Genomic DNA, 27,024 nt, shown 5'->3' on the forward strand with positions numbered 1-27,024 from the left:
CTGAACTGGAGGCTCTTGGTAACAACAGGAAGTGTTGCTATGTAGTTTGCTTTAAAAGTGGTTGGTTTTTTTAAAAAAGGTTTAAATATCACAAATCTGGACTTTAATGTAACATGAAGTAGGAGGTCCCCTCTCTGTTTAGAAGCAGGCCAAGGCATGTTTTCATGTTTGCCACAAGAACCTCAGAGCTGGCATTGATCCCAAGTCCAAACAGGGAACTCATGGTAGCTTTGGATGCTGGAGCACAGGCAGCTCTTCATTCCTGTGTTGCAGCTGCTCAGAAAGTCTTTAATCCTGAACTGGTGGTGGATAGCACTGATCCAGTGGAAGGAACATTGTAACACAACATTATTAAATCTTCTGGAAAATTATGACAAAACAGTTTTGAAAACATTAATTTTTTATGTCTTTACTGCAGAAAATACCATGTGCAATCCACTTCTATTTTCTTTGAAGGCTTTAGAAACATGACTGTTGCCAATTTGACTGCCTCCCATTTTACAGAACGTATCCTGCACTTGAGACCCTGACAGAGCCTCATCAGCTCACAGCCACCCTGAGCTGTGTCATTGGAGTAGCTCGGAGCCTGGTGTCTGGGGGGAAGTGGTTTCCTGAGGGTCCCACACACATGCTACCTCTGCTGATGAGAGCCTTGCCTGGGGTGGACCCAAATGACTTCAGCAAGTGCATGGTGAGTGTACAGATACTGCCTTTCTTTTAGAAGATAACCAGCCAACTAACTAATATTTTATATGGAAATATTTTTAGATTTTTCTGAAGGCAGGTAACTCCCGTGTCCAGAGTTTATTATCCTGTTTTTTAATGCACAATTTTATTCCTAAAAATTCAATATTACAAGCCTCTTTGGCTCATTTAACAGTGCAAAGTGGTTGTGATAAGCATTGTAGTGACTTTTTGGGCTATTCTGAAATACACAATTAAGTAGCTTCTCCACAGTTCCTAGCAAATATTCCTAGTCTTTTAAGGTCGAAAGGAAGCCCTTTATCACTAGATTTTCATTATATTGTTGTAAAAGTCCATGTTTTCAGAAATTTGTATTAATTGACTTAAAACAGTGTGAGTATTGGGGTTTGTAGCTTTAAAGTTCAGCACAAAATAATTTTACTTAGAAAATTGGGACTATTTTTACAGTGCTGCCTGTTAAGTTTTATATATGAAACCTGAAATAGCTGTTGAAGTTTTAGGGTGGAAGAATGGAGCTCTGGATTTATTTGGGTTTTTTAGTATAATTTTCTTTAGATCCTATACCTTAACTGTAAAAGCTTTTTAATGTGTAGATACAGTAACAGTCATTAAAGAGCTGTTTGTGCCTCTCAACAGATTACATTCCAGTTCATTGCAACATTTTCTACTCTGGTGCCTTTAGTAGATTGTTCATCTGTATTGCAAGAAAGAGATGATCTTTCAGAGGTAAGAGTGCTGGCTTGGTATAAAAACAAATCTGTAGCTTGGTTTTCGATTTAATTTCTAGCAGTGTATGCAAAGATTCTATCTGTAAAGCTGATACCAGTGTGCAGAAAGGCTTTTGCAATGGTTCTTAGTCACAGTTTGTTGTAGAGAATGTTAAATTCAGGCAATTTAATGTTTTTATGTCAAAACTAAATTGCTCAGGGGCCTGTGTGGTGTCATTTGACTCGGAGCTTTCCCTGCCTTGAGGAGGATGTTGGACTCTGTAGTTATTTTAAATAGTGCATTAGATGGGGTTATTTTCCTTCATTTTTCAGGGCTGTTTACTTCCTAAAGAAACCCCTGCTTCTCTTTAAAGTCCTGCTTCCTTTCCCTGATTGAGATTCTACTGCTTTCCGTCCAGATACTTGTTAATCTCTTCCAGTCAAGAGATAGTAACAGCATTAGACAGTGAGTCTTCTCCCTCTTATCACCACACCTGTTTGCTCCTGGGAAACTTTGTAGCTCAGAGAGCTGTAGGTTGCCCAGATTAGAAGGTGAATTTCATTACTCCAGAGCTGCAGTATCAAAAATAAAAAGGAGTTTGTTCAGTGAGTATTTAATGTAAATCTCTGCCAGGAGAGCAGGTCAGGCAGCACCCCTGGCACTCGCTGACCTCCTGCAGCAAAGGAGGATCAGTGGTGAGGCCAAAGGTTGTATCCGTGGAGGCAGACCTGGTTTCACCACAGAAGTTATTTGGATGCACAGCCAGGCCAGGAAACTGGGACAGGACAGTGTCAGGAGCATGTAATAACTGTTTCATGGAGCACTTGAGTCTGTATGGGGAGAAATGCAATGGCGGATGTTCTACTTGGACACTGGAAGTAGTTAATATAGAAAATAAACTTTGTTTCCTTAATAAAAGCCAACCTTGTGTGTTTCCTTTGTTGGAAAATTGTAGGTGGAGAGAGAATTGTGCTCTGCATCTGCTGAATTTGAGGATTTTGTGCTGCAGTTCATGGATAGGTGAGTGATGTAATGATAGAGGAAAGCTTGGCATGAAGAACTTTATAAAACTTTCCAGTTTCACTTACTAACCCTGCACTTACTGGGTTTATTTGTGTAGATGTTTTGGACTTATAGAGAGCAGCACATTAGAACAAACCAGAGAGGAGACTGAAACAGAGAAAATGACTCATTTGGAGAGTCTGGTGGAATTAGGTCTCTCTTCAACTTTCAGTACAATCCTTACCCAGTGTTCAAAGGATATCTTTAAGGTATGTAGAACGTGAGCTTTTCATCTCTTTTAGGAGACTTAATTTTGTGTTGACAACAACGATGCATTCAAATTCTTCCTTTTGTGAATGTGAACTTCCACATTTAACCAAGGAAAGGGCTGAGGGGGAAGCTTGAATTCATGTCAGTTTGGTTCATGATTTTATCTACAGAGCACTCCTGCAAACTGATGATAAACACATCAGAAAGAAGAAGAAATCATTCCAACAGTTTGTTTTATCCCCATATCAGTTTAGGTTGTGGGTTTTCATGTCTTGATAATGCTGACCCACCCAAGCCCCTGCTTTCCTTTTCTCTCCCCCTCCCTGCCACTTCTTCAGCTGGGCCAAAGAGGCTGTTGAAGGAGCTGTGTAGTTAATGGGATCAGAAAAATTACCTGGATTAAAATAACTCAGAGGGGGAGGGTGGAGAATCTGGGTTATTACATGGACAGCTTCTTTCCCTGGAGTTTGAGTTACCATATTTCTGTTTAAATAAATATATACTCGGAGATGCCACGTTTTGTACATTTTGAACATTGGCACTTGGGTATGATTTTTGTTTGGAATCTTTTGGTAAATGCAGGTCTTAAGTTAATTCTTTGTTGTCATTAAGTATTTAGTTTATATTTTTAATGTTTGTCCGTTATGAAAGTATTCATGGGATCTACATTTTATATAGCTGAGCTTGCCTTGCAAGGTGTTGGGTGGAAATAACCTGCTTTAAAACTACTTAAATAGTTGCTACTTAATTCCCTATTTATTTGTTAACTAAGGGTTGTCTTGGCTTTCCTTCATTGGGACACATGTAGTGAGTTTTCCTACCATCAGCCTGTGACTTATTCCTGGAAAACATTTTCTCTGTAGTTTTTCAGAATCACCCTAAACTTATATTAGTCATCAAGTGTTATCCACCTCCTCTCTTCCCAAAGAGAAGATTTCAGGCTTTCCACGAAGCTGCTTTCTCTGTCTCTCTATTCTGATGTTTTTTTTTTCCACGTGAATTGTGGGTGTCTGGTTTAAAAGAACGCAGGGTTATGTAGAGATAGTACCTCCTGTGTAACATCAAACATTTTGGGATACCTAATTTGTTCTTTTTTTTTAAGGAGCCACCTCCATATTTTTGTCCTCATTTTTAGGTTGCCTTGGAGAAGGTTTTTAACTTTGCTGTTTCAAATATATTTGAGACAAGAGTTGCAGGTCGAATGGTTGCCGATATGTGCCGAGCTGCAGTAAAGGTGAGAGAAAATCCTCTTATCTTCACTCCCTCTTTGAAAAATAAGATAGCTAATGCTGCTGCCTTTTCCTGTGTAGTAGCTATATTTTTTTCGTGTCGATACAGGTGGCTCTTAATATTATGTCTTCTAAAATTGGCTGGTTGCATATAGCAATATTTCAGGATATATATTCAGCAATAATTCATATAGTATTTATCTTCCCGTTTATGTTAAATTTAGGTTTTATTGACTGAGAATCATGAAGTCAGACTGACTATAGGTTGAATTGGAGCTGGGATGCAACCTAGTCTTAGATGTTTATCAGTGTGTGTGCTGAGTTCCCCCAGATATTTTGTTCTAAAATGGACTTTTTGTGGTGCTGTTTGCAGTGCCGCCCTGAGGAGTCCTTGAAGCTTTTTGTACCACATTGCTGCAATGTCATAACTCACCTCACAGGCAGTAAGTTTCTAACTTTTTCAGTGTTACTGGCTTGCTTTTGGGTTGATATTCGTTAAGTATGAAAAGAATATCTAAAACTTCTGGGTGTTTTCCACAAGTTCATTTCAGCAATGGACAAATCCATTATTCTCTCTAAAAACACCTGGAATGACAATTGTGTCATTTCAAGGCCAAAATCTGTCAGGTTGCAAGACCATGATTCCTTAAAAATGTGGCAGTTTGAAATGTCTCCAAACATTGCTCAATTTCAGGATGGTACACTTGCTAAAGTGACTTCCAGTTGGACATGGGGTGCAGTGTGTGTTAGAGGATTGGAAGTCAGATTTGGGGATGGAAGCATCTGGATTCTGATGCAGTTTGTTTGGAAAGGTTTGCTGCAGTGTAGTGACAACAGTGCATATCCCTTGTTCCTCTAGATGATGATGTATTACATGATGAAGAACTAGATAAGGAGCTGCTCTGGAATCTTCAGCTTTTATCAGAGGTATTCCCAAAAACATTCTTCTAATGCTTGTGTGTCACTGCATCCTGCTTAATGCCTCTGAAGGAAGGAAAGAAACCACTTCTATTAAAGCAATGTAAATGTTGTATGAATGGCACTGGAGAGCTTCTGGTTTTTTACCTAACTTTGAATGCAACATGAATGGCTATTGTTTTTAGGAAGTAAACAGTGTTGCATGTGGAGTGGAATTAAAGCAGTTACTGAAGGGGAGTGGAGGAAGAGGGATCAATGCAGGGAGAAACACAAGAAGCTTTTGGTAAATAGAAATATTTTTAAATTAATTTAAGAAAATACAGGAGTATTTCTAGAAAATCCAGGATGAGGTCAAGCAGATGGCATCATTGAAACTTTTCCAGCAGCTTGTGGAAGTACCAGTTCATGTGCAAGTTCAGTGTGAGCTGTAGAATGGAGCCTGGCCCAGCTGGGCTGAGCAGTGTGACCCTGTCCACCCCTGCAGGACCAGACTGATGTTTGCAATGTCTCTCTGTGCCCCTAGATCACTCGAGTGGATGGCAAGAAGCTGCTGCTGTACAGGGAGCAGTTTGGGAAGATACTGCAACGCACGCTACACTTAGCCTGTAAGCAGGGTTACATTCTGTCTTGTAACCTACTGCACCATCTTCTTCGTTCTGCTACACTTATCTACCCCACAGAGTACTGCAGTGTGCCAGGTGGCTTTGACAAGCCTCTTTCTGAATACTTTCCTATCAAGGCAAGGATCTTCATTTATTTAGGATTAGAGGATTTGACTTTTTTTATTGTTTTTTTGGGTGTTATTTTTTTTTAAGAGTCGTACACTCTGTGGTTTTATTTGGAGATTTCTGGATGGTGGTAGCAGCAATGGAAAGTGATGCTTTGGGCTTTGAAATACAGAGCAAATGACATTTAATTTAAAGTGTATTGATAGCAAAAAATGAATACTGACTGTTGTTTCAGTAGTTCTATAGTTTTGAGTAGTTTTATATGACTTACTAGTGGTTTGTTGCGTGTGTCTTTTACCATGATTGCATGACTACAATAAGTTAATACACAGCAAGGAGATGTGGTGTTTTACAGGTCAGCAGAATGACAAATAATTATTCTGTCATGATCTTGAGATAAAATGAATGCAGAAGTGGCAATATTAAAAGTTACTGAAACTGTCAGAAGTCATGTGCTGCTCTACTGTGAAGACTTTGAGGTCAATTTATCAATATTCCAATTTAAAGGCAGCAATTTTCAGCTGACCCGTTACAATATACAACTGCATTTTGCTGAAAAAATGTTTTTAGATAATTCCCAATTGCAGATAATCTCTTGTTACTGAAAGCTAGCCCAGTTTTGTAACTGATGGGGACATCCATTTGGGCCAGTTAATAATTTAAAAATTAATAAAAATATCCTAAATGCCAGACACCAAAACCCCCCCAATAAAACAAACAAATCAGCAAACCTCCAAAGAATCAGCAATCACACAATTATTTTAAATTCCTCCTCTGAAACTGAAAAAATTCACAATGATTTTGCTGTTCTCTATGGGATAATGAAAATCTGAGTTGTACTTAAGAATGTGTCTGACTTTATATCCAGTCAAAGGAATAATTAAGTTATATTTCAGTTAGACCTGTGAAGTCCTTTTCCATTTAGTGCTTTCAGATGTGTTATTTTCTAGGTATGTGTAGGCATATATAGGATTGGGATTTCTATTTGTTTTTATAGTGGTGCTGTTTTTCCTGGAATTGACAGGATAAGTACTTTATAGCAGTAGTTAGTTCACGTGTGTTTGGGGCTTTTTTTTTTTTTTTACAATATTAAATGCTGGGTTTTTAAGAACACAGATCAAATAGCTTGATTAATAAGAAACATCTTTATTTGCTACAGGACTGGGGTAAACCAGGTGACCTGTGGAACTTGGACATCCAGTGGCACGTTCCTTCATCAGAGGAAATAAGCTTTGCTTTCTATTTGCTGGATACATTCCTGCAGCCTGAGCTCACCAGGCTGGAGCTCTATGCACTTGGAGAGCTGGAAATGTCCAGGTAGGATGGAGCAGGTGTATATATCCATTCCTAGGAGTTACTGCCAGTCACACAGGCAGTACAAAAGTTGAGAGGAAAATACTACAGTGTTGCACTTTGATGTTATTTTAAGATTTCCAAGGCTCCTACTTCAGCTGAGATAGCATCAAGATTTCCTTAAAGTAACACAGGAAAAAAGTTGCTCACATTTTGCATTTTAATTTATCTTCAGACTGTAAAATCCTAAAGTATTCACTCCTAAAGTATTCCCTCATCCTCCCCATGGAGCGAAGGAATTGTCTTGGCCTGGGGGTAAGGAGTTATTTCATAGGTTTTATATGAGGTGAAGATTAAATTCTTCAAAGCATTTTTCACATTAGTTTATCTTACTTGCATAGGTTTGAAATACCAAGTCTCCCATGTTTTCCAGAAAATGAGGTTAAATACTGGGGTTTGTAAAAAAAGCCTGACTTGATTTCTGCAGTGCTTCCTCCTGTGTTTAGAACTGAAGCAAAACTAAAGAAAAAACTTTCATAAAACTTCACAAAAAACATGTGTTTTGTCATTTGTGTATTTTCAAGTAATTAACAGATAAGTAACCGGGTTTTCCTCTGTGTTTAAGAGATGATGTGCAGCAGTGTCTTGCCATTGTGCACAACTGCCTGATTGGCTCTGGGAACATTCTGCCTCCTCTCAAAGGGGAAAGGGTGGCTCATCTGTAAGTAACATTTATTTTATATCCCAAACATTCTCAGTGATTATGTTCCTTCATGTTAGGTTTTAGTGCTTTCTTACTGCTGTTGTCACACAGCTGCTGCTAGAAGCTTGCTTTTAGGGAATACTCACGGTAAATACCAAAAACAGAAAATTCTCTTGTCATGAAAGGACTCAAACTCTCCTGTCCTTCAGTACAACAGGGAGCCATGTGTGTTTCAATGAGTATGTTTACAGGTTTGACAGAGACCAAATTTCTGTCAGTTTAATAGAACTGATGAGGCTCTGGTAACTGGGAAATCAGAATTTTGGGTTCAAGGTGTCCTTACCATCTCCTCACCTCTGACAAAGTCTGCCTCAAATGGATGGCTAATTTATAAATGTGAGAACTAAGACATACCATTACTAAATCCAGAAGTCTCTGTGCTACTGGCTTGAAATTTAACTTGATATGGATTAAACACCACTGAAATGCACAGACTTCATTATTTCTGTAATGTGTAGTAATACTTAGTTTGTTTTCATGAAGGGTCCCAAGTCTGGTGTCTTTGGAAGAGACAAAGCTTTACACTGGTGTTGAATATGGTGAGTAGATCCCTGTGTGTTCAGGTAAGCTCTGAGTGTTGGTGGGTTTTTTTAAATTTTTTGTTTGTTGGTTTGGTTTGTTTTTTTTTTTTTTGTAAAAACAATGGGTTCTTTTGGAGAGCATAATTTTGATTCTTCTCCATAGAAATGGGTTTTTGTGACCAAAAGCAGAGTTCTGTTTATACACAGTTTTATTTTCAGCAGTGATACACAAGATATGGATCTGCTGCAGCAATCTGCCTGGGGATGGGAGTTCAATTCTTATATGCTAAGTGAACGGCCTGAACTTAGAAATAAAACCAACTGTCAAGGCAGATAAGGAAGGTTCTGTACCTATAAAAGCCAAGCAGCTGAGGTGATAAACTCATGAAGGCTATGTCCTTAGATATAAATGGTTATTTTTATAGTAGTGCATACTGCCAGTTCTGAATTGTCTGCTCCACAATAAGTTGCTTTTTATGCCATTGTATTATTAACAGAAAATGTTTCGTTTTCTTTTAGATTTATCCAGGGAGAATTACAGAGAATCAATTGCAAGGGTTACAAGGAAATTGCTGCGTAAGTTTGAACACTCATGTAACTAAAGCCATGTCATACTTCAGTAGGATTTTATAGATGAGGAAATTGTATTGTTTACTTTGCCTATAATGCTGAAAGTTAAGGTTTGCAGAAACAAAATTATTGCGAATTTTTCAAGCTTTTTTTCCTGTTTGCTTATACATTTAATTTCTCCCAATTCCAGGTTACATTCTTGATAATTCAGAAGATGATACCAAGTCTTTGTTTCTAATAATAAAGGTATGCTTTACATTTGTAAAACTTAAGGCAAGATAACTTGTTTTTAAAACAATTAGTCTTATCCTCTCTTTCTTTCCCCAGATTATCAGTGATGTTTTGCAGTTCCAAGGGTCTCACAAGCATGAGTTTGATTCACGGTGGAAAAGCTTCAATCTAGTGAAAAAATCCATGGAGAACAGGGTCAGTGACTTGGCTTTGTGAAGCTTTGGTTCCTGAATTGTAGATCTGATACTGAAATCTAAACCAAGGGATGCCTTTTTTTACAGCTTCAAGGAAAGAAACAACACATCAGAGCCTTGCTGATCGACAGGGTTATGTTGCAGCATGAGGTATTTCTTCCCCTTCAATCCTCACTAATTTGCTTGAAAAGCTGCTTTGCATAGTTAGCTAAATGTCATCATAACAGTATTCCTGCACTGGCGTTTTTATATGTGCGAAATGTAAAAACAATCTGTCCTTTCTTTGTGCTCCCCATGAATTCAGCTGAGAACTCTGACGATGGAAGGCTGTGAATACAAAACTTCCCACCAGGAGATGATCAGGGACCTTCTGTGCTTGTCCACGAGTTCTTATGGCCAGGTGAGGAGTAGCCCCTTTTAAACTGAGATTTATGGAGTATTTTCTTGGTCTCTTCAAGTGGTTCTACATCCTAAATATGTTGTTATGGCTGATCTTAAAAACGCCTGTTTCTGGCAACAAAAAGAATCTTCTGTAACTTTGTAGCTGTTCTCAGGTGAATACCAGAAGCAGGAAGTAGATTTTTATAAACAGGATGGGGTCTTAACAACCTTCCACAAACAATTTTCTTTCTGTGTGCAAATATGTGATAAAAACTTTATGCTTAAATAACTGAAATGGATGAGGATGTTATTTTTATCTAGTAAATTTTTTGTTTCAGGTCAGAAGTAAAGCTCAGCAAGCATTCTTCACAGCTCTGGGAACCTACAATTTCTGTTGCAGAGATATCATTCCCTTAGTTCTGGAATTCCTGCGTCCTGACCGGCAAGATGTCACTCAGAAGCAATTTAAAGTACTGCCTCATTAACTTGGTTTTGTGGCTGTCTTTTGAAAGTGTTTTTACATGAGAATTTTTAATGGGGAAAGTAGGATTTGCTTGTTTATCAGCATGACTGATATTTTCCTGGCTAACAGGCATGACTGGTATAAGTAATTACTTGTATCAGATCTATTTTCAAGAGAAATACTGTATTTAGACATGTTCCCTGTGTGCTCAGGTATTACCAAAATGTGAGTTAGAACCTATTTTTAAGCTGCAGAATGGAAATTGAGAAGCTGTAGTCAAGGGGAAGCAGTTGTGAATCATCTCCTCTACCATAATTGAGAAATCGGGCAGCCAATCTGTGGATGAATTAATTGGCAGAGCTTCCAGTCTCATTAAATGAAGAGGACTCAGTTCAAAATCTCTTCAGTAATTTGACAGTGAGGCTGAATGTTTATGGACATTTTAATAATTTGGTAGCTGCAGCTGAGTTTTTATTCTGTGTGGGTGCATGCATATGTCAGTATCATGGATGAGCTGAGCTTTAACCTTCCCAACTCCGTCTTCCATTCCACAGGGTGCCTTATATTGTCTTCTTGGGAATCACAGCGGGGTGTGCTTGGCCAATCTGCATGACTGGGATTGTATAGCACAGACGTGGCCAGCAATTGTCTCTTCTGGGCTTAGCAAAGCCATGTCCTTGGAAAAACCATCCATAGTCCGACTCTTTGATGACCTAGCAGAGAAAATCCATCGGCAGTATGAAACCATTGGGCTGGATTTTGCGGTGAGTGACCAATTCTTTGGTGTTCAGGCTTGTCTGTATGGACAAGGAAATTCTGTACTCTGCTGATTGCAAAGCAGAGGCACTAAAAACTTGGGAGGTCAAGTCCCAAATCTTTGCACTGTCCATCAACAGGTTCCAGAGAAATGCATGGAGGTGGCTGTTCTGCTGCAGAAATCAGGACAGCCAAGTTCAGAGTTCCCAGCTCTGGGATCAGAGGAAATTCAGCTGGGAATTCAGCGACAGAAGGAGAAGAATGCTGAGGCGCTGAGGTGAGTTCAGCTTCCTTGAATGCACATTAAATGTCATCATCCAAAGTGGCTAAACTGAAAAATCCCAAACATCCAAGGATTGTTGGGCTGCATCTTCCCTCTACACTTCTATTCCTCTTTGCCTCTTCCTTTTCACCTTCACACACATTCTGTTGAGGAACTTTTCAACTGTTTTTCAATGGATCTCTCAGTACCATATGATTGATAACTTCCCCTCTTTCTCTTAGGAACTATGAAAATTTGGTCAACATGCTGCTGGACTGTGTGGAACAGAGAAATCTGTAAGTCCCCCTTTTTTGTGCATGAAAGCATTCTTTTGGGGTAGATTGGAGGTGGTTGCATGGATCAATATCCATGTTAGTATAAGGCATCATCACATCTTGGAGTTAAGCTTTTTCCTTAATTAGTCTAGACTGTTACTGCGGGTTTTAATATTTTTTTAATTAAAAAAAACTCTATTCTGTCTGTAACACTGATATCAGAATAGATTCTAATTGTTCACATAATATTTGTGTTAAAAAACTTTTAAAAGAATAACACTGTGAAGTGTTCTACACCATGGATTTTGTATTTGTACACCTGTGTGTTCCCAGAACACTGGAGGTTTCCCAAAATGAGTTAAGCTCATTGATTACAGCAGTGCCATTAATTTACGTATTTACATAATCTTAATACATGTAATAACTTCCGAGTAAAACCAGTACATAAACTTTGGTATTTACATTCTGATTTGAATGTTTGGGGTTTTTTCAGGCCTTGGAAGTTTGAGCACATAAGCATTGGCTTCCTGTCCTTGCTCCTGAGGGATGACAGGATCCTGCCTGCCCGTGCCATAAAATTCTTTGTACAGTGTCTCAACCACGATGCAATTGTGGTTCGGAAGGTGAGCAATTCAGTTCTGAAAGATTTTCTTTGGGTCTACAGCTGCTTGGGCTTTACATCAAGTGCTTATGAGGCTTTGCTGAGATGAAGCACAAAAACTGAGGTGGAACTCCTTCCTCCCCTTTCCTGCCATGCACGTGTACAAAATTCCCAAGCCAAGAAATGGCAGTCGTGGCAGCACTGTAGGGTGACATGTGTAAATCTGTAAACTGTGAAGATGTGGGATGGGCTGAGTCCTTATTTATTTCAGAGTTCTTTTGCAGAATTTCTTTTGCAGATGGCTGCTTTTCCCACCTGCAGTTTGTTATTTGAAGGGAGCCATCAAAGTGTTTTGCTTGTTCTGTTGCTGCCTCAGTGAGGCTCAAAACAAACCTTCTTTTCTCAAAAAAATTAATATTAAATTAAAATTATTAGAACAAAGTTATCAGTGAGGGTTTTCTGGCCTGTAAGTAATGCATGTCCTGTATCCTCTGAAATAACCAGGATTATTTCCTTATTGGTTTACTCCAGTTTTCACTGGCTTTTTAGGGATGATGAGGCACATCCTTCTGAGGAAAATGTATGGAATGAATACATTAATGCCCATTTTTTACTTTTCTTTAGGTGGCCATCTCAGCTGTGGCTGGGATTCTTAAACAGCTTAAGAGAACACACAAGAAAGTGCCCATCTGCCCTTACAAAATAAGTACGTTTTATTTAATATAAGACATATCTTACATTTATTCTAAAATGTTTTTAAAGCCTTCTAGTTAAATTAAACATAGAATCAGGAGCTTTTATTTTCTCCCTGGTTGTTAATGTTCTAAGCAAATAGGTAAATATGATATAGAAGTAATATAATAGTTAATTTTTCAGTTTGAGGGTTGTTTTTTTTTTTTTTTTTTGCTTTTGGGGGTTGTTCACTCTGAAAACTTCGTAATTTGTGAGAACAATTTGTATGGCTCCTTTTGAATTTTTATATATTTTTTTAATCGTTTTTATACATATTAATTTTATTTTCCTCTTGGATCAGGTGGGAGCCTGAAGCCTTCCAGCATCCAGGCTGGTGACAGAGCTGACAACCAGTGGCTGCACTACAACAGCCAGAGCCTACCAAAGACCAAGGAAGCCTGGGAATCCTGCTGTTTTGTGGAGAAAACACACTGGGGATATTACACTTGGCCCCAGTGAGTAGCATTAGCATTGAGGTGGAGTTGAGAGAGTCAGCAGGAAAAATACTGTGGGAAATAAAATCCTGTATTATTACAATCTTTAATTTTTCTTATATATATACGATTTAATTCGATTGCACCACAAAAAAGTGCAATTTATTTTGTCCTTTTTGCTCCTTGCTTGTTTTACCATTTCTGCGTGGGTTTTGTGTTGGTTGGTTTGGGGCTTTTTTGTTTATTATTTCTTTTCTGCCCATTTCTCTCTCTATGGGCTATAGGCACAAAAAGAGACAAATTCCACATGGCTGTTTAACTGCTGCTGTTAAAAAAAAATATTCATATTGGAAATTAGATATATGTAGAGTATTCTGTCCCTAATAATTCTGGACTGCTTCTATAGCAAAATCTTTAATAACGAACTTCATTCTGTTGGAAATTTGCTTCTTTAAGTTTCGATCTTTTGGAGTTGGGAATAAGTTTTCTTTAACATTGAGAACATAGAAAACAAGAGAACATAGAAAACAACAACACAGAAAGCAACAACATGTGCTAGTGCATTTTTATTTTTTATTTTAACTTTTTATTACTTATATTTTGTTTTTAATATTCAGAACTATGACAGTTTATGCTCCAGTTGAGCAGCAGCCAAAGCTAGGGCGAAGGAGGGATGAGCTGACAGAGGTAAGAGTTGGAAGTTTGTGGGGGTTTTTTAATAGTATTTCTCCTTTCTTCTTTTAATATTGTCCACAGATTACTGTGGAGATCCCCACAAGATGCTTTTAATTGTATTTTTCTAATCCTTATTGTGTCAGCATACCAGAAGGAGTTCTATTATTTTAATGTATTGCTGCTTCTCTCATAGGGATGATGGAATAATTGTATTAATAAGCACTTTCTTGTTTCCTTTCAAATCATGATCAGAGTTGAGAACAAGGTCATTAATGACAGTGGGAAGGACTAATTTTTTGTGATAATTCCTTATAAAATGAAGGGTAAATTGAGAACCAAGTCATCTCTTTTCTTGAGAATTTAAATGAAACATGGGACTTGTAACGATTGGGATGGGATATCACTGCGACAAGCAAACACCTCAGAGCTAATCCGTTTTTTCTTCCTGTTACAGGCAGAACAAATTATATACGATCACTTTTCTGATCCCAAGTTTGTTGAGCAGTTAATAAAATTTTTGTCTTTAGAAGACAGAAAGGGAAAGGACAAATTTAATCCTCGCAGATTTTGCCTCTTCAAGGTAAGGAGAGTTCAGTCACTAAATTGCTCTCATTTTGTAGACAATTCCCAGAGCATGGAAAAGCCACAGACTGCTGGGCTCATACTGTTGAAAACGTTGATTTTTAAAGCTGCTCTGGGTAATTCTGTTCAATCCTCTCTTCTGATTAACTACTTAGGGAAACATATTTAGAGTTTTGTAATAGTCTGAAAGACACTGCTGTATAATGCTCTTTAAAAAAAGCAAAGTAATTTCACTTTCTGCACACTCAAACTCAAGTGTTTCACAGTTTTATGATGTTCTTGGGAAGACAGTGTTTTAGATAGTTCCTGAAGACCCTTTCCTCTCTTGTTTTCCAGGGCCTTTTTAGAAACTTTGATGATGCCTTTTTGCCAGTTCTTCAGCCCCACTTGGAGCAATTGGTCGCAGACTCCCATGAAAGCACCCAGAGATGTCTAGCTGAAATCATAGCTGGCCTCATAAGAGGTTCTAAACACTGGACCTTTGAGAAGGTGCTGGAACAGTAGTTTTGAGTCACTCTTGGAAGTTAAAGAGTAATTTTCAATTATTAACCCAATTAGAAGTTGATTGCCGTACTTGGAGCACAATTCATTGCTTGGTTCAGTGCCTGTTCTTGCCAGATGTTAGGAAAATGCTCCAGTATTAAAACTAGAAATGGTTTGCTGTTAAGGAGATGGCAAAGCTGATGCAGTTTACAGTTTCCAATAGAAATAAGTGCTTATGTCCACCTTGGACTTCTAAATATTTATTTAATTCAGGCCTGGCTGTCTATGCCAAAAAATAATCCTGGGAGAATCAGTACAAAAAATAAATACGACGTTTTAATACCTGCACTGAGTTTGAAATCCTAAAATCTTATCTCTTGTGTTTTTGCTGGGCAGGTGGAAAAACTTTGGAAGCTTCTGTGTCCATTGCTTCGAACAGCTTTATCCAACATCACAGTGGAAACTTACAATGACTGGGGCACCTGCATTGCCACCTCCTGTGTAAGTATCCCATTTTTTGTCTCCTAAAGCTGGATCCACTGTGGATTAACATTCCTGCAGTGAACTGGGAGCTGTGGTGCTGGGCAGCAGGGTCAATGATAGGTCACAAATATCTTGGGTCAATAATGCTTCTACATCACTCAGCAGAACTCGGTGTAGTTTGTCAGCCAGAACCCTAATTAGCAAAATTCAGGCATGGTTATTCAGATATCTCAAAAATTAAGCTAAATTTCCTTCTATTCTGATTGTATTTACCAATTAATTAAAACTCTGTATAGTTTTATTGGGTTTTTCTTCAATTGAGGTTCATTGTGTGTGAAAATATACTGAACGTTGCCCTTATTTAATAAATAAACCCAAGGAATAAAAAAAAAAAAAACCAAACCACTATCAAAACTTTCCTTGTTTATACCTTATTTTATATATTATTTACATTTTAAACCTCTCTCATTTACTTACATCTCGGCTCCCTGTTCTTTTCCAGGAGAGCAGAGATCCTAGGAAACTGCACTGGTTGTTTGAATTGCTTTTGGAATCTCCACTGAGTGGTGAAGGAGGATCATTTGTAGATGCCTGGTAAAATTAATTTTAAGTGTTTATTGTGATTGACTAGAGTAGGAAATACAGCCTGGATAAGCTGTATTGAGAGGATGCTGTGCTAGCTGCCTTGCAGGGGAGGGGAACAAAGGCAGTGCTTTCCAGTTAGCTTTCCCCACACAATGACAGGTTCTTCATGATAATTTTTTAATATAGCTCAGCTAACAGGATGGGAAGGTTTGGGGCTGGCAGAGCTGCAGTACTGTTGTTTCACTGGGGAATTTTTACCCATCTTTGCTCGTTGAAGGACACTCTGATGCACTGACACGCTTGTGCACATTCCCAAACAGAGTCGGGAGGGGACTGGGGAAGGAGGAATGTTCTGTATGACTGAAAATGAGCTGTTCTGATTCCCAGCCGGCTTTATGTGCTGCAAGGGGGCCTTGCCCAGCAAGAATGGAGAGTGCCAGAACTGCTGCACAGGCTGCTCAAGTACCTGGAGCCCAAACTTACCCAGGTCTACAAGAACGTCCGAGAGAGAATAGGAAGGTCAGTGTTGTCTGCTGCAGTTCATGTTGGGTTTTACCTCTTCATTTTATTTGGATAGGTAGGTAGGTAGCTAAATAATTAACCTGAAAAGCATTAACACTTGTAACAAAAATTAGATAAATAATTAACAGACTTGCTTCAGAAATTTCAGATGATTTCTCTATATTTGTCTTTTTTTATAGGATGTTTTGGATTTGGGAAGGACCTTAAAGCATATCCAGTCCCACCCCTTGCCATGGGCAGGGATACCTTCCCACTATCCCAGGGTGCTCCAAGCCCCATCCAGTCTGGCCTTGGACACTTCCAGGGATCCTGGGGCAGCCATAGCTTCTCTGTGCCACCTGTGCCAGGGCCTGAACAATTTATGCGTCTGTATTTGTGTTTGACATCTCTAAAGCTCTTAGAGACATTTGGTTTTGAACTGAAGATGAGAGGAAATTTTATCTTAAGTATTAACCCTCAAAGGTCACACAATTGATCTTGGATCATTTGGAGTTCACAGGTCACTGTTCTCTGGACAAGAGTCGTGCTCACTGTGTGTTCTTGCTGGCTTTGTTTGTTTTTTTTAGTGTGTTGACCTACATATTCATGATAGATGTTTCCTTGCCAAACACTGCTGCAACTAAATCTCCTCGTGTCCATGAATTTACTACCCGGATACTTGAAAACCTCAAACCCCTCATGGAAGCAGATGAAGAAATCCAGAATCATGTTATGGAAGAGAATGGAGTCGGTGAACAAGATGAGCGAACTCAGGGCATTAAACTCTTGAAAACAAGTGAGTTAAGGAGGTCAAGGCATGGGGGGTATTTTAGTATATGATGATTGAGTAGTCTGTAGTAGTCTGCAAATGGTGTAGCAGAATGGTTAGTATTTTTCTTCTTAATCAGTGATTGTTTCTCTTTATTCAAACAGTTCTGAAGTGGTTGATGGCAAGTGCAGGACGATCTTTCTCTACAGCTGTCACGGAGCAACTCCAGCTCTTACCTTTGTTTTTCAAGGTGCGTCCTTTAGTTTCTCCTTTATTGGTTAAGTTTGATTTAAAAAGGATTGTATATATAAACTGAAGTTATTTTATTTATATATATTTATAATATTCCAAGGTCAGGTTACATGCAGTATTGAACAACCAGCTCTAGTGGAAGGTGCCCCTGCCCATGGCAGGGTGTGGAGCTGGATCACTTTTCAGCTCCCAACCCAAACCATTCCATGATTTTCTAAGGGACCTTGAGTTACTTTCTTCTGTTTCCTCACTACACAATTCTTTCTGAGCAGCTCCTGTTGTTCCTCTGATTCTTGTATTCTTGGAATCTGTGTCATCCAGTCTTACTGCTCTATATAATAATCCATACTTGTGTGCCCAAAGTGCACAAACATCAGTAAATTACCCAACAGGAATCCGTGTGACCATAAAATAAAGGTTTATTGAAGTGAAAGTGACCTTGGAAAAGCTTTGTCTCAGTTTTGGACCTGGATCTAAAATACAAAATTAATTTGGTTTGATACCAAGAGAATGGCAGTGGAGAACCAAAATCTCATTTGGATATTTTGATTATTTACTGAGAATATTCAATGTCATATTGATTGTTTTTCCCAGCTAACCTAATCTTTCAGCATTATATTGAATGTATTTTTCCTAGACAGCTGTCCTTTCATGGGATTACCCTTGTTTTGAGGATTTTGCTGTCACCAGTGCTTATTTGCTAACAGGGTTTTGTTCCCTCCCTGCTTTTATTTAGATTGCACCAGTGGAGAACGACAACAGCTACGATGAGCTCAAAAGAGATGCTAAGATGTGTTTGTCCTTGATGTCTCAGGGTTTGCTGTATCCTCAGCAAGTGCCTTTGGTACTTCAGGTGCTAAAACAAGTGAGTGTGGTCTAAACAGCTTAAAGTTTCTTCTCATTTAAGAGAAGAGTATACAATACTTACAGTTCTAAGAAAATCAATTACTGATATAGATCTGAAAGGCCTTATTTAAAGTGTTTTAAAACACTTAGTAAGTGTATCTTGTTTAACATTTAAGCCATTTACTTCTGATAACCAATTGAGCACATTTTGATATATTAACATTTGGTTCAGTAGTGGATCACTTTAAGTCTCCTCATGAGCATAACGATTCAAAATCTAGTTTCAAAGTGTGTCTTCAGCTAAGGAACTGCCCTTGAATCTGATTTTTTTTTAGGGTTTTACAATACATTTCTGTTTACAATCTGCTTTGGAAGTAAAGCATGTGAAAATTATTACCTAAATCATAGCTGCCTCCTTTGGAGATAAAAGGTGTATGAAACAAAACTACCTGAATAAAGGAAGTTCTTTGTAACTGCCCCCAGAAGCTCTTTTCTTAAATATTGTTCACTTTCCATCAGGGGCCTGCTTTTGACAGTTTTGCCTTCTCACCCTGATTTATTCACTGCAGACAGCAAGAAGCAATTCTTGGCATGCCCGATACACCATCTTAACCTACCTCCAGACCATGGTGTTCTACAATCTCTTCATCTTCCTCAACAACAGTGAGGCAGTCAATGACATAAGGTGGCTGGTGATAAAGCTCCTGGAAGATGAACAGCTCGAGGCAAGTGATACCTTTTCTGCACTGCTTTCACACCACTGTTTCTTGCCTTTGTCAAGTTTTATGGAAAAGCCAACATATAAATTAATTCAAGAGGTGTTTCATTCTCAGCATTCTTCCTGCTCTGAAAATTAGCTTCATAGGATTTGTTTCTTTCATATTGATTCCAGGAAAACAGTTGATAATTAAATACTCCATTAGTGATTTTTTTTAAGTTCAATTGCCTCTGATTTTTCACAGAATGTGCATTGCTTGGAGCTTGGTTTCAGTACATGAAACAGGGATATTATTAATTGGGCTATAAATGTGTATTGGTAGGAAAATTCAACATCCAAAGTCAAATCTGTTCCTGTGGGAAAAGTGTGTATAACCACTATTTATTACTCTATAGGTCTGCCTCACATCTAATCATATCATATTAATGACAAAAATACTCTTTATATTTACATCAAGAGCTACCTAGAACTGAGGGGCTTGCATTAAGTTATGTGAATTTAAGTCATGTTTAAGCAAAGTGAAGAATCTTTAGTGTTAACCTCCTGCCTGGCCTATCTCCCCTGCACCATCATTTTCCCTGGTGTTTGTGCAGTTGGCAAATATCAATGAAATCCTACTTTTGGATGCTTCTTACCTTCTAGAAGAAAGATTCTGCATCACCTTGCAATCCTACAGAAGTTGTTTGTCAGAACACTTACCTCATAATCTCACACCATTTTGAAAAAGACCTTTTTTTCACTTGAATGCAATTTATCCAGTTACTTTAAATTTACCAAATTATCCCTCTGCACCGCAGAGATGCAAATTCAAAAAGCCTACCTGTGTTCCTGACCACTCTGGATCATGCTGTTGCCATGGAAGCTTTCACTTTTCTCTGAAAAGTAATCTTGTTTTTCTTGGTAATAACTGACAAGATGCAGTATCCTGCTGAGTAATTCCTGTGTAGCTTTTGGATGCTGGTTTTTTAAGATGAGAATCATTAGTTTTGACTAGGATTTGGTGTCTTTGCTCTATAGAACTGAGGTTCTGGTTCTTGGATTTTAAGATACTTCTATTTTTTTGCTTATTTTGATACAAAGCGCCGGACCTGATGATGATTGTTTTAATATGCACAGTACTCAGGTCTTGATGATAAGTATTTTTCATATTGCACTGCAGTTTTACAGGAATTAGAGTATTTTCTCTCTGTTGAAGTAGCCGCTTGCAACATCTGCAGTTGGGTTTGGCTGGTGCTGTTGAGTGGTTTTGTTCTGATATTGTTGCACTTTTATAGACTGTGATCAGTCTCTTCTGATAAAAAAATCCAAACTCTTCTGATTAAAAAAAAAAACCCATAGGGCTTTGTTTTTATATTTTGTATTTCATCATGAGCGTGATCATTTATAAATTATTTAGTGCCAGAGGTGGTCAGTAATCAGCTGCTTCGTGAATGACTTTAAAGGCTTTGCTTCCAGGTGCTCCTCACAGCAAAGTGTTTCTTCTAGCTGGGTGATTAATTTAGAAATTAAAGTGGTTGTAATATAGGGAGTAGAGATGTAAATGAGCCCAGCTCTCCTGGGAGCTCGCTCACTTCCCAGCCGAGTTGCTTTGTGTCTGGCTCTTGTATTAGCACTTCGTGTCTCATTTAATAGCTCAGCTCTTCAGGGACTCACAAACTCTTGATAAACAACACTACTGGCCTCTCACCTCACCCTTCTTCACTATCAGCAAAGTAGATCAGGTTAGAATAGTACCTTGTAGAAATTTAAATGGAATGGGCTGGAGTCTCAAGAGCTTATTTGAACTTCCTCTGTTTAATTATTGCAGCTCTTGCAGCTGTACTTACAGCTTTGTGAGGCTCAGAACATCGTGTTCAAGGACATGATTTATTATTATAATCTGCTGCATTGGATTCAGAGCACTGGGAGGTGTTTGTGCTCCAGGGACAAATGTTCTGTTTGCAGTTACCTGTGATAGAATGTACCAATCAAAAATCTGGTGGCAGCATCTCAACCAGTTGATTTGGTTTGCAAGTTTGTAAATGTTGGGAGGCTTTTGTCAAAATGTAATTATGGGAAGTGGGAGTGAGTTTTGGAGGGACTCCCAATTTAAATACAGTTTTACCTGTCTGTAACTCCCTGGCATTGGGAGATTTGAGGAGATGAGAGAAATTAGTAATACTGATGGGTTAGTCACTTGTTTTTAAAAGCAAGGGTGAGTTGTCTCTACTCAGAATTCACTAACAAGGCGCTGTGGCTGGCTTAAAAGGAATGGAAAAGGAGATGTGTATTTTGAATGGCTTGGCAATTAGATGAAAGCTAAGTTTAGTCTTGTTGTTTGAGGTTTCTGTGTTACCCTTATGAAGAGTATTTTTTCAATCTGGGTTTCTGGTTTTATTCATGTAGTGCAGAGATCTGGAGACAGCCAGATCTTGAGACAAGGAAGTCTATCATGCTGGAGCATTACAGAACTGAATTGTTGATCATAAAGTTCATTATGTTGCTTATTAATCCAGCATCTGTTGTGTCTTTCAAAGAATTCTTCTGCTATGGGTAGAACAGAATTAGCTGAGTCTCTGGAACATTCCTCCTGCCTTTTCTTGGAAAAGCTCTTCTGCTTTTGTCAGGGGAAAAACTAAATGCTTTTGAATAAAGCCCACTTTAAAACTGATGTCAATACAGAGCCTGTTAGGAATTTCGTGAAGCAGGTTGATTATTTAGTCTCGGTCAGTGTTTGTTTCTAAACTTTTTAAAGCTCCTCTATTGACAAGGGAGTTAAATTACATTATTTTCTCAGGTCACTTTATGGCAATTTTTCTGACAGTAGTTCTGTATTACAGCAAAGCGTGTTTTTTAATTTTAAAGAGCCATCTAATAAACTGCTAATAGCAGGATAATACTTTAAAGGCTTTTTCCGAGCAGGATTTGCCCACTTGGGTTAGTTGGGTGTGCTTAAAAGGGCAGTAATGGCATAAATCAATTGAGTTCTGTGCCCAGGTGAGGGAGATGGCTGCCACCACGCTCAGCGGGCTCCTGCAGTGCAACTTCCTCACCATGGACGGGCCCATGCAGACTCACTTTGAGCAGCTCTGCAAGATGAGGCTCCCCAAGAAAAGGAAGAGGGACCTGGCCTCAGTGGGGGACACAATTTCTTCAGGAGGTAAGAAAGCAGTGGAGAAAGAAATCTGTTTTCTGCCATAGACTGCCATAGAATTTGATGTGCAACATAAATTGTAAGAATACACAGCAAAGGCGACTATTTTTATTATGTATTCCTATGTTAAATTAATTTCTTACTCTTCTAGAATTAACGTTAAAGAGGTTTATCCAGTTTCCAGTTGACAGAAATAAGGATGCAGATGATGAGGGATAGCAAATTCCTCAATAAATAAGGCTCCTTGGCTGTCACAACATAGTTTCACTCCTTGCCCACCTTAGCTTCTATTTGTTAGCAGTGTGGGGGTTTTTTTCCTAAAAAAATCCCAAAAAAACCAACAAACACAAACCAACCGACCAAAAAATAAACCAGAACAAAACCCCTCCTTAGTTAACCCTGATTTGGAACTTCGATTTCTGCATGGGCATTTAGTGCATCTGAGTCATAGTCATTTGACCCAGAAGTTTGGCATTCCATATTGTCCAGTAGTTCTGGGATTTCAGAAAACACTCTGAATTGTTAACAGAAAGAGGGAACATGGACATATCATTAATGAGTTATTCCTTAGTTTCTTTGAGAGAGGGTCATTTGAAATGTTTATAAAGTGTCCAGCGGTTGCAGATTGATTCCTATTGGAAGAAGGTGTGAAAAATTAAAGGTATGAGAATGAATCTGGGATTCTGAGTAAGGAAGCAGAATCAATGTGGAAGTCCCTAAGTTCGTATCTGTAAAATTCTCTGGATTTCTGCAGAGCTGGAGGTCTCTTCAGTGCCAGAGGGTTGAATGATGTGGGTTGATGCCCTGTTTTTGCAGACCTGGTGAAGCGCCACGCCGGCGTCCTGGGGCTCAGCGCCTGTATCCTGTCCAGTCCCTATGATGTGCCCACCTGGATGCCACAGCTCCTCATGGATCTCAGTGCCCACCTCAATGATCCCCAGCCTATTGAGGTAAAAACACTGCAGTTCTCTATTGCAGAACGCAGCTGACTACCTGTGACTCATTCTTAGTTCTCTTTTCCTGGAAAAGCATAGGAACCTCTTAAAAAAGTTTAATTTCTACTGCTTTTTACTAAATGACTCAGTATAGTTTTACAGCATGACCTGCTTTAAGTATTTTTTGTGGTAGATCTGTCCTTACTTTCAAATGTAAAGTATTAAGTTGAAAGCTGCAAGAACTGTATTTATAATGAGGAAGTGGGGTTTTTTCATTAAAGATGTCCCTTTTCTGCATGCCATTCTATGAAACGTCAACCTGAATCAAAACATCAGTCTGGAATTTTTAAAACTAAGTGTTATGACCTGCCCTAGAAATAAGTTTTTAAAGAAGTAGTTGCCTTTAACTCTTACTGTTTCGTCCTGTCTGTTGGGTTGTGGCTGTTTTAGCCAGAGTAGTGTGATGAAGAACTCCTTTGATGTTTTCAGACCAAAAGCACCCTTTGAAACAACCAAGGAAAAGGCAGGGGGGGGAAAGCACTTGGCTTTTATTTTATCTAAATGGATCTCTAAATGTTTCCCAGCTCAAAATTGTAGGTCCAGGAATCCTTTTTATTAAAATGTTAGTCATGACCCTGGTCAAAAGACTAACCAGAATGGTGAAAATTAAAATCCTGGGATGAATTCCTGAGAGCCCTCCTATCCTCTGGGTCTACTCCAACCCTTGGTGGTACTGAGCAGTTGTGCATGTTCTGTCCAAAATTGGCTTTGGTGTGGAGCTGGGTTCCCTGACTGACAGAGCTCCATCCCAATTGTGCTGACAGATGACTGTGAAGAAAACGCTGTCCAATTTCCGGAGGACCCACCACGACAACTGGCAGGAGCACAAGCAGCAGTTCACAGATGACCAGCTCCTGGTGCTCACTGACCTCCTGGTTTCACCCTGCTATTATGCATAGGTGGGTCAGCTCATGGGTTTTGCCATAAGCTTCACTCTTAGGAATTCTGCTCCAGAGTGGGGAAGAATCTTTAACCACTGGGAAAATGCTGCAGTCAAATTTCTGGCTCTTGCCTCCTCCAGTGGTTTTGGTCAGATTTATTTTGGTTAAATATTTTAAATATTGCCCATCTTTCTGTGCATCTCTGTGCTTTGTTAAGACATTTACACTTCTTTTCTTGAATATTCATGTTCCTTTTCTCCATTTTCTGCCAGTTGGCTGCCTTTTAAATCCCTGGCAGTGCCCTTAAATTGCTGCTTTGTACTTCTGATGCCTCTGAGGACTTTACACCACCCAGTCCAGGCTATCACCTACATCTCAGGATGAGGAATGGCTGCTGCCACTCGCTTTCCTCTTCCATACTCTGGCTTTTCTGCCAGGGCTCTTCACACAGGCATGTCCCCAAAGAGTGAATCCATTCCTGGGGTTTCTCTTTGTTACATTACAAGATACCCACCTGTGTTGTGTTGTGATGTTTTGTGACAGTATTCCAAGAGAAGCTTTAATTTTTCTTTTCAAATAAACAAGAGAATGAGGCAATATTTGTTTTGAACTTTCTTCTTTCTTTTCAGGTTTCTCCTGGGGAAAATGAGGATGTAGGAATTTTTCTGCAAAATAAAGGAAACTCAAAAGAAATTGATCATGTAGAGAACTTTGTGCCGGAAATCTTGATGCCTAATCAAAACCACTTTTAAATACAAATGTGGAGACCTGGTTGTACTCAAAAGGAATCTCACCTCCCCAGGGAGCAGCCGAGGGAGCCCCAAGGCTGCGCCTGTGGGGCCTGATGATGAGTCCGTGGCAAGACCCTTCTCCTTGGCCTGCATCGCACATCAGTCTTGTTTCTGCTTCCTTGCACACAGTGACCTACACTGCACATCCCTCACCCCTTTCTTCGGCCCCCTGTTCCCGACATTAAGGATATGCAGAACCAGAGAGTGCCACAAACTGGAATTTTCACAGTGGAGCTCTCCAATTCTGCCGATGCAACTCCTCTCCCGGTCCGTACACAATCCCGGGAGCCTTCCTTCCTCAGAGTTTTATTTTTCACTACTGGGGTTTTGAGTACCATCCAGTCCACCTCAGGGCAGCATTGCCTTTTTGTATTCTCTCCCTTGTGCAAATGTAAATAGCTGAGCCCTGTGCAGGGGTGGCAGGACGCAGCATGGGCAGCTCCTGCTGCCTGGCCAGATCTTTGGGGGTGTCTTGACCACGTCTGGAATTAAAAAAATGTATGATTCGCTGCATATTTTTAAGGGGGAAATGGATGTTTCCATGTAATTAGAGCCCATAGATAGGAAATGATGGACTGTCAATGGTGGTTGAATTCACAGAATGAAATGTATGCACAGTGTGGAAAGGCAGTTTTTAACAGTGTACTCTCCTGAAGATTGAGCAAGCATATCTCGTTTGAAGATTGTGGAAGCTCTGGTTTTTTTTGCTTGCAGCTTTGTTAAGAGACTGGTATCAACTGGCTGTTTAACAAGCTGTTTAATATGTGTTACATAGTTGTAAAAGACTGTATAAATTGTAGAGGCATTGCATTGACAAAACATTGTACAGTTTGCAACCTTTTACATAACACCATTGTGAGATTAATTTGTAAAGATTCATACTTAGATGTTAATACAGTAGTGGTTCTGGCTTTTGTATCAAAACAAATGCCATTCTTAGTTTTTTAAATTATTTTCTTTAACAGAATATCTCTGTGTCTGAGAGGGTTTGTTTTGCTTTTCCTGTATCTCCATGACTGTGTCTCATTCAGATTTTACTGCAACACGTGTGGCCATTTCTTAATGCTGACATCACATACTCTGGTGTGATCCATTCATAGAACGTGAGGTACGTGGTAATAACTCATAAACTGGTGTGTGTTTCATCTTTCATGCAGAACACCCCAGGAGCACTGAGACCTTTGTGTGGCTCATCCCGAACTTCCAAGCACAGCAGTGCTGCTGGGGCAGTATTTAAGGAGTGTCAGCACACAGATATAACCACTATATAGCGTAGTGCCAAAATTATGATTTCAATTGTGTATGTAGTTTAAGACCCAATAAATGGACTGTTTGTAACTACTGCATCTTCCTGTATTTCTAAAGAGGAAATGTGTTGGTTTGAGAGCATAACTTCAGGTCTTTACAGTGTTTTTGAGCTTATGGACGAGGCCTGTGTTTGTCCTGGGATTTGGTAATGAGTTAAGGCACCATTAAGGATTAATTAAAGATCTTGTTCTAATGTCTAGGAAATCAGCTTGTACATTTATGGAAAAATTCCTTGTGCCAGGAAAATGCTTGTTAACTTCTGAGAACCGGAGAAACTCGTTTCTGTAGGAGTGGGTTTTGCTGATAGAATTTAATCTTTACAAGTGATAAGCCTTTGCCACAGAGGATCGTCTTTGGATGATGGAAGTGTTAGAGCAGATATTGCACATGCTGTTCTGCAGCTCTGCTGCTTTGTGCTGTACTTGGGAATCTCTTTCCTAAGTCAGGGTGTAGCTGGAATTGTTTGAGGATTTAGTGCACTGTAGGGAATCGTGCTCTAAGTCCAGAGTGGTATTAATTCTCAACACCTTATAAATGCACAGTAAATTGCTTTATCCGATCAGATCCCCCAGTAAATAGAGGACAACATTCAAAATACATTTCTGTAGCATAAAACACACCTGTGGTAGTGAAGGCAAACTTGTGCTGGTTGAATTTTGGTGAGGGGAGGGTTGTTAGTCTCTTGCCTTGAAAATGCAGGAACTATTTTATGCCACCAAATACCACAACTTAATTACTGGATTTATTCCCCCAAGCAACACCCACATCCTGAATTCTGAATTCTATCACTGATTTCTTAGACTGTCTCTTCCCTGAAGCTGTCAAGATAAACTAATTGCAGTGCCTCAGTCTGGAGAGGGAGAGATTTCTAGCATGAGAAGAGAGAATTTTTCCCCTTGGACAGGAAAAGAGAGGGAGAGCTATCTTGAGGACAGTTTGATAGACTTGACATCCTTAGCGATCACCTGTCAGACTGTACAGATAAC

At 39.2% G+C, this 27,024-nt stretch overlaps 1 protein-coding gene across 2 annotated transcripts in view; it reads left to right on the top strand.

The window, feature by feature from the left end:
• The window catches only part of PSME4 (proteasome activator subunit 4), a 44,015-nt gene extending 17,947 nt beyond the window's left edge, over positions 1 to 26,068 (top strand). For both annotated transcript variants that reach the window (XM_066316621.1, XM_066316623.1), the window contains exons 11-47: positions 505 to 691; positions 1,342 to 1,431; positions 2,369 to 2,433; positions 2,534 to 2,684; positions 3,821 to 3,919; positions 4,288 to 4,357; positions 4,774 to 4,841; positions 5,356 to 5,571; positions 6,720 to 6,877; positions 7,479 to 7,574; positions 8,100 to 8,155; positions 8,657 to 8,713; positions 8,898 to 8,953; positions 9,035 to 9,133; positions 9,220 to 9,282; positions 9,437 to 9,532; positions 9,852 to 9,983; positions 10,531 to 10,740; positions 10,873 to 11,009; positions 11,237 to 11,290; positions 11,763 to 11,892; positions 12,495 to 12,576; positions 12,904 to 13,057; positions 13,654 to 13,723; positions 14,166 to 14,291; positions 14,630 to 14,782; positions 15,173 to 15,277; positions 15,762 to 15,853; positions 16,232 to 16,363; positions 16,933 to 17,141; positions 17,279 to 17,364; positions 18,103 to 18,231; positions 18,782 to 18,937; positions 21,907 to 22,069; positions 22,880 to 23,013; positions 23,823 to 23,957; positions 24,569 to 26,068. In XM_066316621.1, the coding sequence (XP_066172718.1) occupies positions 505 to 691; positions 1,342 to 1,431; positions 2,369 to 2,433; positions 2,534 to 2,684; positions 3,821 to 3,919; positions 4,288 to 4,357; positions 4,774 to 4,841; positions 5,356 to 5,571; positions 6,720 to 6,877; positions 7,479 to 7,574; positions 8,100 to 8,155; positions 8,657 to 8,713; positions 8,898 to 8,953; positions 9,035 to 9,133; positions 9,220 to 9,282; positions 9,437 to 9,532; positions 9,852 to 9,983; positions 10,531 to 10,740; positions 10,873 to 11,009; positions 11,237 to 11,290; positions 11,763 to 11,892; positions 12,495 to 12,576; positions 12,904 to 13,057; positions 13,654 to 13,723; positions 14,166 to 14,291; positions 14,630 to 14,782; positions 15,173 to 15,277; positions 15,762 to 15,853; positions 16,232 to 16,363; positions 16,933 to 17,141; positions 17,279 to 17,364; positions 18,103 to 18,231; positions 18,782 to 18,937; positions 21,907 to 22,069; positions 22,880 to 23,013; positions 23,823 to 23,957 (4,216 nt within the window). In that variant the 3' untranslated portion in view covers positions 24,569 to 26,068. The remainder of the gene's footprint in view (positions 1 to 504; positions 692 to 1,341; positions 1,432 to 2,368; positions 2,434 to 2,533; positions 2,685 to 3,820; positions 3,920 to 4,287; positions 4,358 to 4,773; positions 4,842 to 5,355; positions 5,572 to 6,719; positions 6,878 to 7,478; positions 7,575 to 8,099; positions 8,156 to 8,656; positions 8,714 to 8,897; positions 8,954 to 9,034; positions 9,134 to 9,219; positions 9,283 to 9,436; positions 9,533 to 9,851; positions 9,984 to 10,530; positions 10,741 to 10,872; positions 11,010 to 11,236; positions 11,291 to 11,762; positions 11,893 to 12,494; positions 12,577 to 12,903; positions 13,058 to 13,653; positions 13,724 to 14,165; positions 14,292 to 14,629; positions 14,783 to 15,172; positions 15,278 to 15,761; positions 15,854 to 16,231; positions 16,364 to 16,932; positions 17,142 to 17,278; positions 17,365 to 18,102; positions 18,232 to 18,781; positions 18,938 to 21,906; positions 22,070 to 22,879; positions 23,014 to 23,822; positions 23,958 to 24,568) is intronic.
• The last annotated feature ends 956 nt before the right edge of the window (positions 26,069 to 27,024 follow it).

This window comes from Sylvia atricapilla, chromosome 3 (assembly GCF_009819655.1).
Source record: "Sylvia atricapilla isolate bSylAtr1 chromosome 3, bSylAtr1.pri, whole genome shotgun sequence".
Classification (NCBI taxonomy): Eukaryota; Metazoa; Chordata; class Aves; order Passeriformes; family Sylviidae; genus Sylvia; species Sylvia atricapilla.